Source organism: Rhinolophus ferrumequinum, chromosome 10 (assembly GCF_004115265.2).
Source record: "Rhinolophus ferrumequinum isolate MPI-CBG mRhiFer1 chromosome 10, mRhiFer1_v1.p, whole genome shotgun sequence".
NCBI classification, from domain to species: domain Eukaryota; kingdom Metazoa; phylum Chordata; class Mammalia; order Chiroptera; family Rhinolophidae; genus Rhinolophus; species Rhinolophus ferrumequinum.
In genome coordinates this window covers 44,284,334-44,299,578 of record NC_046293.1, presented here as the reverse complement: position 1 = coordinate 44,299,578, position 15,245 = coordinate 44,284,334, and the positions used below count along the sequence as shown (strand labels likewise).

Here is a 15,245-nt window from a genome sequence, read left to right as displayed (position 1 = left end):
ATATCTGATAAGATTGAGAAAGTACTTGGAATAATTAGTGGAGCATTATTTTAAAAAGTGGTGCATATACCAATACCACCAAAGGATGATATTTTGTGACAAAATACAAATATCAACGGTTCATAGTTTAAGCATAATTTAGAAGAGTCATACTCTGAATGTGAAGAATTTTTAGGACTATATTACACAATTTACTTTCTGGTAGTTTCTTTTTTGTCTATGCACATCAAGTCATAAAAATATTTGTACAAATAAATGGCTATTTCAATAAATATTAAAAGTTCTTCATGACAAGCAAATGCTGTGTCATAGTTTAATTTGGAGTATTTTTTTTCTTTCTTAATGGTAAAATTGATGACCTCTTAGATGTAATAAAATTTAGTAAGAATCTGTGGTAGATTACATCATTTGGCTCCAATTCTTCAACACTCTTTAGATCCAAATTTGCTTGTAACTTTAACGTGCCCACCCACACATGTGGGCGACCTGCCCTGCCCCTTAGTTCTGGGTCTAAATGTGACTTGGTGTCAATAGGATATTAGCAGATATGAGGCAAGCAAAGTCTTGAAAGAGTACATGCATGTTTCCACTGTTTCCTTGCACCTCTGCCATTGTCATGAGAACATGCCAGAACTAGCCTGCTGAAAGATGAGAGAAAAGTGGAGCAGAAACAAGTTGCTCTAAAGGCCCCAACTAAAAGTGAACTCAACTGATAGTTAGCTGCACTCAGGCATGTGAGAAAGCCCAGTTCCTATCAGCAAAGCCACATATCTGATCCACTGCCGACCCAGATGTGTGAGCAACTAATGTTTATTGTTATATGCCACTGAGGTTTTGCGGTTGTGTTTCTGCGACATTATTGTGGCAATAAGTAACTAATACAGTTCGCTTAAGATGGTGTTTTCAACACTTTGATATGACATGCCTTTCCCATTGATTAATTAGAATGATTGTTTAGGTGGATCAGGTTTGGCAAGTTTTGAAGTTGTGAAGTCACTTAGAAATTTGTACTGTATCTAGATATGTACATCATTCTTTCTCAGAAATGATGAAAAAAGTATAGACAGAAGTGCTTGACAATGATTTCTCATTGTCTCAATGATTTCTCAGCCCTCATATCAGAAATGGTATACATTTAAAATGTAGTAAAAGGAAGGTTTCAGTGCCACTAGGCCTTTTTTCTGATTTGTTTACATTCTGATATTACATTCAGTTCAACTAATAAATCAGCTCTACCTGATTGAGGAAGAACTAACTTTGAGTTGACTCTGAATGCTAAGCTGAGCGAGGTATAAACAGATAGCTATGCAAGCGCCTGATCTAAGAGTCTTAGAAGTAAATGTTATATTCCATATGTCCATTGAAAAGTAATGGTGGGAGGGAAAGTTTAAGATTGGTTGAGAGTTTACTGCACGTCAGGCATTTTAATTCAATCATCTTTTTTCAATTCTCAGACTTTTAAGAACAACAAGTGGAGTGAGGAATGTTTTTGCCAGTCCAACACCCTTTTTCTGTTAATAACACCTCACACTTCTTTTAGGGGAATCATCCCTTCTCCACTCCATGTGGTCCTGGTGGAAATTTCTATCACAGTGCATTTGCCACCTCCCAATTATCCAGAAAGGTAGCCAGGAGACCCAAGATAGCTAAATAAAATGCAAATGTCTGGGGATAATCTGGGTCTTCAATGAGATTTGGCATATGTACCAGGTCAGAAAGGATCTCTATTATTTTTTGACCACTGTCCAGTAGGATGTAAGCTTTGAACTGTCAGCATTCATGATCCATGTCACAAGAAACCAGCTTGACAATGAAACATGTGCATAGAGAGAAGCGGGATCAACACATGATGAGACAGTTCCCTGAGAACATTACTTACGCCCTAGTATCTAAGTCTATCTTATAGATCCCATTATTTTAGCCAATAAATTTCTTCTTTCTTTTCTTAAGCTTATTTGAGTTGAGAGTCACATGCAAAAAAATTCTGAATGAGGAATGTTATTCTCATTTTACGGAAAACTTAATCTTCCAAACGTCACATTACTTGTCCAATGTCTCACAGGTAATAACAGATAGAGTTAGAATATTGATCACAGGTCTGTCCAAGACCCATGATTTTTGCATAACTGTATTTGTAAAAAGTTAAAAAAATGTACATACAGTAAAACTAATCTTTTGCTGTACCGTTTTATGAGTTTTGACAAATGTGTAGATTTGAGTCACTGCCACCAGTTCCACCACCCCCAAGACTTCATGTTGTCCTTTGTAGTTAAATCTTCACACTACTCTTATTGCTTGGCAACTATTGACTTGTTCTCTGTCTCTAGAGTTTTGCTTTTTCCAGAATGTGATATAAATACAATAACACAGCCTTTTAAATCTGGCTTCTTTTCATTTAGCAAAATGCAGTTGCGATTCACCCATATTATTTCATGTTATCAACATAAATGCTTTCTGAAAGCATGCTTAGAGCACCATTTCAATCATATCCTCATTAGTGTGACTGGAGCATATACGGGTTTAAAAAGAGGAAAAGAGAAGTATTCTCCCAAGACTTATGTCCACCTGGAATCTGTAAATGTGACCTTATTTGGGAATAGGGTCTTTGCGGACGTAATCAGGTTAAGAGGGGGTCACACTGGCTTAGGGTTGGATTAGGCCCTAATCCAACCACTGCTGTCCTTCTAAAAAGAGAAATTTGAACACAAAGAAGCACAGGGAGAAGGCCACATGACAAAAGAAACAGAGACTGGAGAGATGCAGCTGCAAGCCAAGGATCGCCAAGGTCTGCCTGCAACCATGGGAGTGGGAGAGAGGCACAGAACACTGTCTCTGCGTCTCTGCAAGGAACTTACCTTGCTGACACCTTGATTTTAGACTTCCAACTTCCAGAACTGCGAGAGAGAGAGATTTCTGTTGTTTGAAGGCACTCAGTTCCTGGTCATTAGTTGTGGCAGCACTAGGAAACTAACACAAGAAGGTAGGTATTGGGGCCTCGCTTTCAAGCAGCTAGCCTCAGAGCAAAGAAGCCTGACTGAGAGGATATGATAGATAAAGCCACGTTCCTCCAGTTTTACCTTAGGATGAGACGGACTGAATCCTAGAGCAAAATAGCGATGGCATCATAGGTACTAGTATATGTTATTCCAAGTATCAGACTTATTACTAGTATCTAAAAAGTGAAACCTGTTTTCAAAATATGATAAACAATGGAGAAATCTAATCTTGGCCTCCCATCAACTAATTTTAAAGTCTGTCCATTCAAAACCACCATGTTTCCATTCTGGAAAAGAAAAATGTTGAAGTTGGGAGGGGGCACCTTTCATCAATCTTTTTATTAGCAACCTCCAGAAGATTACAGACTCAGGAAATTAAGTATTAAAATTTAATTAACTTTCCAAGTCACATGAAGAAAAAAGAAAGAAAAAAATAAAGGAAATCCACATTCCTTTAGAGAAGAAATCTTCTGAAGTACATTTCAGTCTGCTGCTTGGATTTTAGATACAAACACTTTAGAGGATATTTTTAATAGACAAAAAGTGTATAGCATTTTGATAATTAAGATATAGGACCAAAACATAAGAACGAATGAGCAAATTAGTCATGAGAAAATTAACAGTTTAGACAAGCTAAGAGAATGGCTTTGTTTTTCTTAAGAGAGATTTAAATTATGTATACATGATGTTGATACTGTTGATTCAGTTAAAAATATCAGTTAATCTAACTTGGAGTAATCATGAAAATCTGTGTTTCTCAAATCTGGCTCCCTCTCAGACACTCCTGTACAACCTAAAAAGATACAGATTCCTGTGCCTCATTTTCCAGATTCTGATTTGGTAAGTTTGGAGTGGGGTCCAGGGAATCTATTTTACTTTTCAAATTATCCAAGTTATTGTGAGGGGCAGCTAGGTTTGAGAAACCCTTACATGGAAAAATCTCTCACAGAAAGAAGCTTTGATCTCCCAAGGCCTGGGGAAAAAGAGCTGGGGTCAATCCAAGGTCAAATACCAAAAGCAAAATATTAGAATAGAAGTAATCTAATACTTAGGGTCAAGAAATGGAGGTAGGGTCCAAAAGGGAAAATCAGAGTCCAGGGTGGAAAGCAAACTTCATGAAACAGGAAGAGTGGTCAGAATGCCAATGTGGAATCACAATGAGAATTCAGGAGAAGATTGTAAGGCAAAACACAGGAAGCCCTGCGATTCAGAATTTGGGGTTTAGTCTGGCTCAAGATTCAGAGAAGGCTTTAATTGTATCACACTCCTGTGTAGAGTCATGTTTTTATGGAAATTCTTCTATTAAAGCATCAGCTCATTCAGGGTCAGTCCATTTATTCAGCAGCTAGTAGCTTGCTCTAGTGTCTAGCATTAGACTGAGTGATACTCACTGACATCTCCATGAATCGAAGTTACCTACCAGGTCTTATTTCAATGTAATAATGCCTGTGAATATGTGTGCTTGCAAGCTCACGTGTGTGTCTTTGTGTCTGTGTGTATACTTTGTGTAGAACCCTTCAACCATTAAACTATTGTTTAACAAGTAATAGTTATTCCGTGCTATTTAACTTACAATGAAAACCTTCTAAAAATCAATTTTCAACTTTAGGTAAATTGAAAGGACAGTTGTTATTTCTTGGATAACAGTAAGACATTTATTTCTTTATAATTTGTTTTCATTCATAAAAAGGACAAAGCACAGTCCTATACTACTCCATTGAAAAAATGATAAAAAATAACTAAAAATATCAATTCAATATTTATCAGTATCAAATAAAACTACTATCACCTTTCCTGAAATACAAAGAAACAACAGATGTGTCTATATCTATATAAAGTTTAATTAAGAATCTTGCGTCTTAAAGCAGATGATACATTAGTTAGATTGACAACAGTTTAAAACTGATGGTCCCAGTCAAATTTGTACAGTTGTATGAGGAAATGAAAAGCTTGAGTTATCGGTGTATGTATGAGAGATTTTAATCTACCTAATTTCTGTCACAAATTTAAAATTAAACAAATAACCACCAAAGTCTGTTTTCTTCTTACCTTTCAGAACCATTTCATGCAAAATCTAATCAGCTTTGCTTTTTATTACCATACATTAGAAAATAAAAGGCAAGCATGCATTTGGCAAAAGATTTAGGTGTTGTCGATTATATAAAAATGCCCACCATGGGTCACATTGCAAAAGGAAAACCCCAAAGTGTTACAATGAAAACAAAGATTTATACAGAAGGCTTACAGAGTATTCATTTCCATAATCTATGAAGAGATTTTGTTTTTCAAATAATTAAACATTTTATGAAATTTGGTAATGCTCTTAAGACTGTTGACATATTTCTACTGGGATTTCATCCATTTCACTTGTTTTTAAAAAGTTTCATTTTATAACAAAGAGTTAAATGTTAACTAATGAAATATTTATTGATATTTTCATAATGAAAGCTCTAAACATTTACACATAGATATATAGTACAAAAATTATACAAATTAAAGAAAGGGGGATAAAGTAGTAATAGATCTGTTTTGCCTGTAAATATTTTTTTTTATGAACCTATAAGGTATCCTTTCTAAAAAGATAAACTCTATCTCTAATTAGCTCGCAAGGTTGTGCTAATAAAATAGGATTATACCTCTTGATGCATCAGACATTGCACTATTTCATGAGCCAGCTAATCCTCATTACTCGATTTCTTTCACATCCACACTCAAATACATTTCCATGCACACCATGGAGAATGAAGACATGTGCATCTTCCTTTTCACAACTTATAAAAACCTAAAGCACCAACACTTGGGAGACATCATTGGATGCATACGTTATTTGTCTCCTCCTGGCTTTCCAGTTTTGCATACTCTCCAAAGTACCATTAGCAACCTATTGATTTGGTATTTTTAGCCGGTTTTCGGTATTGCATTGAAGTGGGAAATGAGTTTAAAACTCAATATTAAAAAACAAGAAACACTGTAGTTTTTTTCCCAACCTACAGGTGATCTCTGAAACCTTTCTTCAATAAAGAAAGGTCTTACTTAGAAATGAAGCACAAAAAACAAGATACTAGATATTATTAGGTAATTCAGATATTCATTTAACTGTCATTGATTCCTAGGTGTATAAAGACTATCACATCTTGATTAAAAAATGGAAGCACTCTACTTTTCAAAATTCGTCATTCCATGTTTGAATAAATACAGCAACGTGATAATACTCTAGATAAGAGCTGTGACTTCTGAGGTTTGAAACTGATGATAAGTAAAGGATAAAATAATTTCAGAGTAGAATACAAAAGTAAAAAAAAAAACTTCATATGGTATGTTAATTTTACTATTAAAAAATTAAAAGTATTACTGATTCTGAAAATCAAATATTTAGAAACTTAATTACTTCCAAAATAAGAATACTGATAATAAGTTCTAGAATTTGGTTTTTAATATTCAAGATTTTTCAACTTATTCAATAAAATGATTTGGTAATGGAATTCATGTCAGAATGTTTCAGTTATACTCTATTTTTTTCTTAAGAAAACTCAAAATGTCATGAATGATAGGGGCCGTTCAAAAATATGCAGGACCCAGAACAGAGAGGGTAGTACAAGAGAATAGTACTCTTACATTTACCACATACGATCAACACTTCAACCTCTATTATATTTTACAACTTGTTATTAAATTTAAAGCACCTGTGTATGGTGATTTTACTTTCACTCTACAGCCTAAAGAATTGAACACTGTAACTTGTCCCATTGGATTAAATCATGCAACTGTCACAGAATCAGGTTAAGTGGTTTATAAGGCATATTGGAACGAGTTAAAAATCATTTTCTATCCATTTAAAAGTTTATTCTTTTGGATGACGGGGTTCCTGAATGCCTCAGTCATACATGTGTTGTAAATCAGTTGGATAGTTGGTTAAAGTATAATTTATTTGGCTTAGGATGGAGCCGCAGGAATTGGAAGGATTGTAGTCATCACAGGGATGAAGGGTGTCCTTTGAGCTGGGTCGGGAACAGCAGCGGTCACACCACATTCAGAATTCCAAGTAGACAAGGATGCCGCAGGCAGGCAGCAGTAAGCCGAGAAGACTTGGTAATAGGGTAGACGTACCTACAAAGTAAACCAAAATTGTGCATATTTCACTGATAAGTCACTATTTCTCATTTACCCTGTTTTGGGGAAGGCCAGAGATTATGTAGGCCTGAAAATCAAGTGGTTCTTTAAAGAAAACAAACAAACAAACAAACAAAAAACAGGTTCTCTGTTCTTAGGTCATTTAAGAAAAACAGAAATTTTTGTGTGAGAGCATATGGCCTGTTTATACATGTTCATATAAATCATTTAAGATTATAAAATCAAAAATGTTTATGTTTTCCCTATGATCCATCAGTCTCAAATTCCTACTAGAAGGTGTTAAGTCAAGAAGTAGATATAAAATATATATATATTATATATGTAATATTATATATATACACAGACAGTCGTGTGTGTGTATGTGTGTGTATGTGTGTGTATGTGTGTGTATGTAAGCTATTAAATAAGATAAAGAGATACAGTAAAAACACTAATAATGCTATCTGGGATAACGACATCATAGGTATAACCGGATAGATCTTGCATAATTTCAGATCCCAATGGTTTTAAGACAGGTAGGTATTTATATACAATGATTTGATGAATATACTTTATAATAGAAAGTCATCTATTCAAATTTTTATCAAAGCTTGAACAATTGCCCTGATATATGCTATGAATTAAAAATCAAACACTATGCGACGGACGGACATATCTCAGGCTAATAATTATTAGCTCTTAGGGCTCTTCCAGTGGCCATGCAAGTTACGGGTGAAGGTGCTGCCCACACTGAAATTCTTAAGAGAGTGCTGAAAAGGGGGACAAAGAAGGCATCTTCTTCCTTGCCACTCTCCACACCTCACAGGCATTATCTTCAATGAACACACTGCTGGAATGAGTGACAGGTTAAAAAACATAGCTAACAGCTTGCAAATATAACAGATCGGTGTCAAGTTTTGGAAGTTTATTGAAAACATGAAATCATTATTATCTATTTAATACCATGTTAACAGTGGCCTCAAACACCGCTTTCGTTGGAACACTCCTCTTATATTCAGGAAGATTTGGGGCCTTTCTCCTGAATCTCTGGTCATTAAAAGCACATTCCTACAGGTAGAAGATGATTGTGTCTGTCTGTATGCTTGTGTTTCACTACTGCCTTGTTAGCAGCATTCAGTCCTGCAGGAAATACAAGCTAGAAAGCATTGTCATATACAGATAAAGTGTTTTTTGAGGAATAAGCAGGACAGCAAGGATCAAAAAGTGAGGGCAGAACAGAAAGGACAATATCCACTGTCCTCAAGTTGCTGCTTATGGCCTCATTAATGCAGATGCCGCAATAACATTATCAACACAATGATAATGCCAATAACGACACGGTAACTCCTATTTACTGGCTGACGGCCATGACAGACACGACACTGGCCCTTAATATCTGTTTTGACACGAATACAATGACCTATGATGGTAGATATTTTACCCTGATTTTGTATTATGTAACTCAGGTAAAATGACTTGTGCAAGGCCAGAGGAGAGGACCAAGCCAGGACAAGATCTTAGATTGGTCTGGCTCCAAAGGCCTCACTCTTTGTACCTCTTGCCACTTTGTGCAGACAGCTTTGGAAAGGGACCAGTTGTCGAAATGCGTAAGGACACTATACCCTGCACTTAAAGAGTCAAGGCAAAGACACAGAAGGAAAATAAATGACCTATGGGGAAGTGCAGCATCCAAGCTATGTCAGAGTTTTTGCATTGTTGTAGTATTTTTCTTTCTATTTTTTTCACATAGATATTTTTTAAAAATGCCACAGCCCATTCGTTATTTTAGTCCAACAAGATGACCAATAATAAACCTCAATTACATAAAACACATTCGTTTTCAGTGTTTACCTGATTTAATTGATCTGTTTTGAAGCCCTTTGTCTGAGAATGACTGCTCTGTCCCTTGACCACAAATTGCATCAGCAATGGGTACATGTTCATATACTTGTATGAATATGTGGGTTGGCTCAGTGCAAACTGTGGCTGTGGAAAGTTTAGTCAATGTGGATGCCATTTTGAAGTTTTGGTGTTAGTATGAAAACCAAAGACAATTTTATAATTTGTGGCTTCAACATCAGGATATTTGATTTATTTTAAATAAACTCTTCATGTTCATGTGTGTTATATTTAATTTCTCTAATGGCTCAAGCTTATGTAATTGTGGTCTTCATCTTCTATTCTCTTCCACCTTCCAAGCACAAATTAGAGACCTGACTGAATTACTATTTAAAGTCATTTTAAATGTGGTATCCCTATATTCTTGAGGGATTTTCAATATATATTGGTTTTATATCTAACAAAATGTATATCATCATCCTGCTATCAAACATAATTTCAGTACTTATATGGTATGTAGTAAGCCTATATTTTACTTTTCACTGAATGTCTTTACTTATCTACTGAATGTCAAACATAATCATCAATCTGGAGAATCATTTTTCCCTGTCAGAATATAAAGCCAATTTAGAGTACTAGATCTCTTCCACTGGATTTTCTTGATTTTTTTTTATACTAAACTGCCCACACTTACTTCCTTCAGGAAGGATTCCAGCTCTAGGGAGTTACATATTGAGGAGAGAAATTTCATTTAAAAGTTAAGCAGTGCTTCAAAATCTCTGCATGTTTTATGATAAGTAGAGAACGGCTGAAGTCAGTATTTAATGCAAATCTCTTTTCTGATGCTTTAATTTGGACACCATGGTCCAATCCAGATTCCTACATCTTGGCTATTACGGATGGTGCCATAATAAGAATTTTCTTCTCATCGTGTCACTTTTTGTTTTCAAAACTATTAATATCTCCAGATTGTGAATAACTTCAGGACAGGGAATATATCCACATCATATTTTTAGCTGTGTTGACTAATACCAAACCCAGCATATAGTGAGTACTTGACTTAGGCTGCTATAATATGAATAATTCTTCCATCTGTAAGCACTGAGCCTTTTCTGATTATAGAGCACAAGGTGGGAGAGAAAGCAAAAGGGTGGGACAAGAGGGCTTAAGGAAGAAGACAAAGGAAACCACTGTGACCTGCCATGGAATCTTTAATATGATTTTTACATTTTATACTCTCCCTTCCCGATGGGCCCCAAGACTAGTTTCTGCCTGCTTCTCCTATCCCCATGTCAGAAACAGAACGGATTGCTTCTTGCCTTAGACCCTCCTCTGAATTCATCAGCAGGAACTCAAACCTTACGTGAGATGCTTCTCCTTCCCACTTGAGTGATGTTCCACGACTGCTCTGGAGTATGTTTCCCTTGCTGCATCCAGTCAATTACAGGAAGTATGACTATCTGTCAGACTACAGGTGTGTGTTTGGTCTTTAATTATTTAGGCTTTAAGAATGAATAGGCAAATATAAGGGTCAGTAAGTAGGCCACTGGCCTACTAGCAAGAGTGGAAAGACGTACTGGGGATAGCATCGTGGGGCTTAGGGCCAGGCAAAGAGGGTGAAGTCCAAATCCTCCCTCAGCCTTTTATTCGCAGGTAATCTGGATCACGGTCTTTAACCTTTTTATGGCTTAGTACCTTCAACTATGAGACAAAGATAATCGTGTATCTCATCGCTTTATTGCGAGAATTGAGATATCCACCTATGGTTCTTATATATATAAGTAGCCTAATCTTTTTTCAGAAGCTATCATGTGGAAGCCCATTGCTGAATGAGAAGGGAGAGGGGAAGCTTTATTCAAAGATGGGTCTGGGGCAGGAGACCACCAGCCAGATTTGTGCCTCTTCTCTGTTCATGCCAGCACCACTACTCCCCTCAGCCCGTCATTGCATTCAACTTGTGGGACTCTGCTTATCACAGTTTGGAAACAGGTGCTTTTGGTAGATCACGTCAGTAAATGCATGACTAGTAGAAAACTGCTGTAAATGTAGCAATTCATACTACCTTTGATAGCAATTCATACTATCTCTTGTATTCTTTGAAATGTATTATTTTAAATGTAGTTGGATAAACAGCCAAGCAAAACAATACATGAAGCAGGTGTCCCCTGTACACAACTTACATTTGAGATATACATATCTACTTTCTGATCCCCAATCACATATTATGTCCTTTTAGATCACAAACATTCTTGAAATGTCCTTTCACTTACCAACACTGGGAATATTGAATGTTTCTGTAGTAGTCTAGCTCGTGTTTTCTCCTCTGTGGTATGGTAGTTGGGATCTTTGCTTTTAAGTAACAGGAAACTAACTGAAGAAAGAGCCAATGTTGTATGGCTTTGGGATAACTAAAGTCAGGTCATTGAACACCCGTGTCTTCTATGTTTCTGACTTTCATCTCTTCTTCCTTTGTGTATTGGTTCACGTTCTCAGACTGACCTCTCCAAATAGACAAGAGCATCAAGCTCACTACCATATATTCTCAATATCAAAGAAATGATACCTTCTTTTTCCCCAAATCCAGTGACAAAACTTTCAAGGAAAGATTCTGATTTGCAAAGTTGGGGTCACAACCCACCCCCAGAACAATTACTGTGGGTGAATTAATGGATTTCTATGAATGAATTAGCTTGGAACAGAAATTCCTAAACTAATTTCTGTGGCCAAGGAGGCACAGGGCACTTAAGAAGATGTCAGCTTTCATTCTGTCCTCAGGTACTTTCTACTAGTACTTTCCACAATGAAAGGGCTGTGTGGATCCAGAAGCAAAAGAGGGATTCTTAGAAAATCGAGAGTACATTTAACTAAAAAGTGCAGATGCACATTGAGAGTCACCAAAAGCAACATGGAAGAATCCTTATCTTCCAAATGTGTCAACCATAGTAAACTTTCTCAAGGAGCACTTCACCAGAATACTGTTCTGTCCACAGTATTGTGCTTTGTGGTAATTTTGTTGGAATTAGGAAAGTGTTTTGTGCAATTACCTCAATTATTCACAGCCTCTCTAACTTCCTTTCCTCAACTTTTACCTATTGTCCTCAATTGCTTGAGGTTAATCAAGATAAGAAAAGCAACTGATCTATTTAGCTACTGGAGACTTGAAGAATATTCCTGCAAATTAGTCTGAGTACAAGAGCCATTTTTATGAGTAATCATTGAGAGCTACTCATGATAGGTGCAGCATTAGAATTTGTAAGACTAGAAACTAACTTTTTGTGTTGGAGTAACCAAATATGTATGTTTATATTTACTGTAAGATCTGGAACTTCAGCAGTGATGACGATTACATAAAGAAAACAAGCTAAGAAATTTAGTAAACTACTATAGCTGGGTCTATATAAGGTCAGTCTTTCTGATCTTATTTATTTATAGAGGAAGGACTATTGGGAGTTTGTCATTTTATGAATTCAATAATCAAGAATTTATTCTGAAAAAATGGTAAAGTAGTGGTTAAGAGCTTTGTTTTTGGAGTTAGCCTAACTAGTTGGGAATTCTGTTTCTTTCTTTGAGACACTGAAACATAATGAATGAATGAATTTTATGACAATGATGATTTTGAAAAAATCATGCACTCCAATTTTGCTGCAGGGCTTAACACTGAAAAAATGTGAAGTCATTGAGAGGCAATATATATATATATATATATATATATATATACACACACACACATATATATATATATATATACACATATATATATTAAAATTTATCTTAGATACTGGGATTTTACAAAATATCTGAGACAAAACAATCTTAGAATTTTTATTGGTTAATTCACTTCTGGAATTTCTATGCTATCTTTGTCTCTTCTTCCTTGTACATTTTCTCCTGTATAATTTTCTCCCCAGATTGCTACCTCATTTTTCATCCTGTCTACATGTTATCAACACTGAAAGCACAGAGTAGAGTCAAGGTATAAAACATACAAACTTGTAAACTAGAAGAGTTTTACTTTCCTGGAAACTGGTATAGAATTTGTAATAAAACTCCTGTAATTCAGTGAGGCTAATGTTAAAATATCCTTTAGGCCACACATCAAAACTGCTACTTTTATAAATTGTCTAATGCTTATTAAAAATTAAAAGAGGTATTTTTTTTAGAAAGTTAGTTGATTTTGCTTCAAATATGTCACTTGGGAAAAATGCTGAGACAATTACTAAATCAATTTTAAATCAATTATTATAAGCATAAACTACCTTCCTTTGACAAAATGAAATAATGGATGTTTACCCCAGTTGGTTTTAAGAGTTTCTGGGAAAAAAAATACAAAAGAGAAATCAGAAAATGCAATAGATTTGATCCTTGAGGTAGAGCAGACTTCTACACTTGATATTTTTTTGCATTTGGACATCTCTTTTATTATAGTGTCTATGTGTACCAACTTGTTTATTTTGTTTTTATTTTATCTCCTTATGCCTCTTTGAGATAGCAAAATGCTAAGCTATGTGGAGAAGAAATAAGACAGCTTAAGACCTACTTCCAGTTCTGTCAATAACTAGTTGTATAACTTTGGGCTAAAGAGAATATTTGGACTCAAGATGTAGTTCTGAAGCTGGTGTGATCTTTGGCTATTTTACTTGTCACGGATGTGGATTTTCCTTCTGTAAAATGATAGGGTTCAATGTTATAAGTCCTTAGGTTTCCACTATGACCATGAGTCTATGTAATTCCAAGCAAACCATAATGTGTTTAAGAATATCAAGTGTTGAGCCATAAAGTTCGCAAACATATTTGTTCTATTTCCCCTTTTTATGATAATCACATTTGATATTACTTTATAAATATATATTAAAAGTTTGATCATATAAATGACAGTGGCTTTGATGGGTTTTTCAATCTGGTGAAACCCACTAATCTTGCTGCTCCTACTTGTTTGGCAATTATAAACCCATATGACAGGCAAAAAAAAAATTTTTTTGGCAGTAGTACGTGGTTTGCTGGCAGTTTATCCCAGCAGTTGTATTTGTTCCTTACTGTTGACTCTGGCCTTTTCTCTCTTAGGAAATGCTAGCTTGCCAGGATGCATTCCTTTTTGAGAAAGGAGCAAGCATTTCCAATATAGTAAAGAAAAATTATTTGCTTGGGGATGTAAAAGTAACTTTTAACTGCCTATGCTCAAATAACCTAAATTTGACATTATTTAAGGGCAAGACGAGACTATAATTATGAGGACTTTTGAAACTAGCTTACTTACTTCTTTAGAAATGCAAGGTGTTATTTCACAAGAACATGAGATTTGAGGTTAGAAAGAATTCTGTTTGAATTCTGTTGCCCTCAGTTGAGTGGTGACCTCTCACAAGGTATTCACCTCTCAGAGCCTCCATTTCCTTATCTGTAAAATGGGCAGCATAATACTTACATAGCAGGATTTTCATGAGAATTAAGTTAAAAAAAATGTTTTAAATGCATAGTGAATGCCATCCAATAATTGTGAGTTTGAAATATGAAATTTAGTTTGTTCATTAAAAGTCGTTAGTGAATATTTAGTGAGAATACGCTGGATCTGGGAAAAGATAGCAACCCAGACCTCAGTATATGGGTCCTATTCTATAAAATGTACAACATACAAAAAGTGGATTTAATGGGTTTATTTTGTTCCTCAGCTTATACAAAACCTTTAACAAATAAACATCCAGTTCTTTATTTGTTATTAATTCACAAACAACCAGAACCAGCTTATTAGATCATTTTTGCATTTGGCTTTGGAAATAGAAGTTTGACAAAACATTCTTAACATGTGTAGCCTCAGCTGTGTGGAATACATCAAACTCCCACCAGGATCAGTTTCTCTCAATGTAGATTAAAGTTACAGAAACTGGGGACTTCAGATGCCCATTCTATTTTGCCATATTCATGCAAACAAGTATTAAATTATTCCCTCCAATGCCCATACTTTGCCTTCTCCCAATCAGATTTTGAGGCAAAAGGACAAAGTAGAGCCAGAGTTTGTGTGTGCCTCATGCCAAGGCATTTAAATGGCTCCTCTTTAGTGTTTGGATTGAGGGACCAGTTGAGCAAGTCTGTGACAAAACTTTCTAGACATTTTTCAGGAGCTACAGGTACACGGCCGATTAGGTTTCCTTAGAAAGGAAGAACTGTTCTCTGCACTTCCCCAGCCTCCTACACTAACACACTGGTTTATTTTATAGTTTTGCCTCTTTATGCTTTGGGGAGACCAGCTGGTGTTTGGGACTTCTGACAGTAAAGAGTAAAAAAAGTGGTCATAACAGTCAGTTTTCC

General features: G+C 35.6%; 1 protein-coding gene across 5 annotated transcripts in view; it reads right to left on the bottom strand.

Annotated features, from left to right (window-relative positions):
- Nucleotides 1–3,585: 3,585 nt before the first annotated feature.
- CNTN1 (contactin 1) overlaps nucleotides 3,586–15,245 on the bottom strand; it is a 287,480-nt gene continuing 275,820 nt past the window's right edge. For 3 of the 5 annotated variants that reach the window (XM_033117382.1, XM_033117384.1, XM_033117383.1), the window contains one exon: nucleotides 3,586–7,103. In XM_033117382.1, coding sequence (XP_032973273.1) covers nucleotides 7,027–7,103 — 77 coding nt within the window. In that variant the 3' untranslated portion in view covers nucleotides 3,586–7,026. The remainder of the gene's footprint in view (nucleotides 7,104–15,245) is intronic. The other 2 variants (XM_033117385.1, XM_033117386.1) reach the window with 1 other exon arrangement.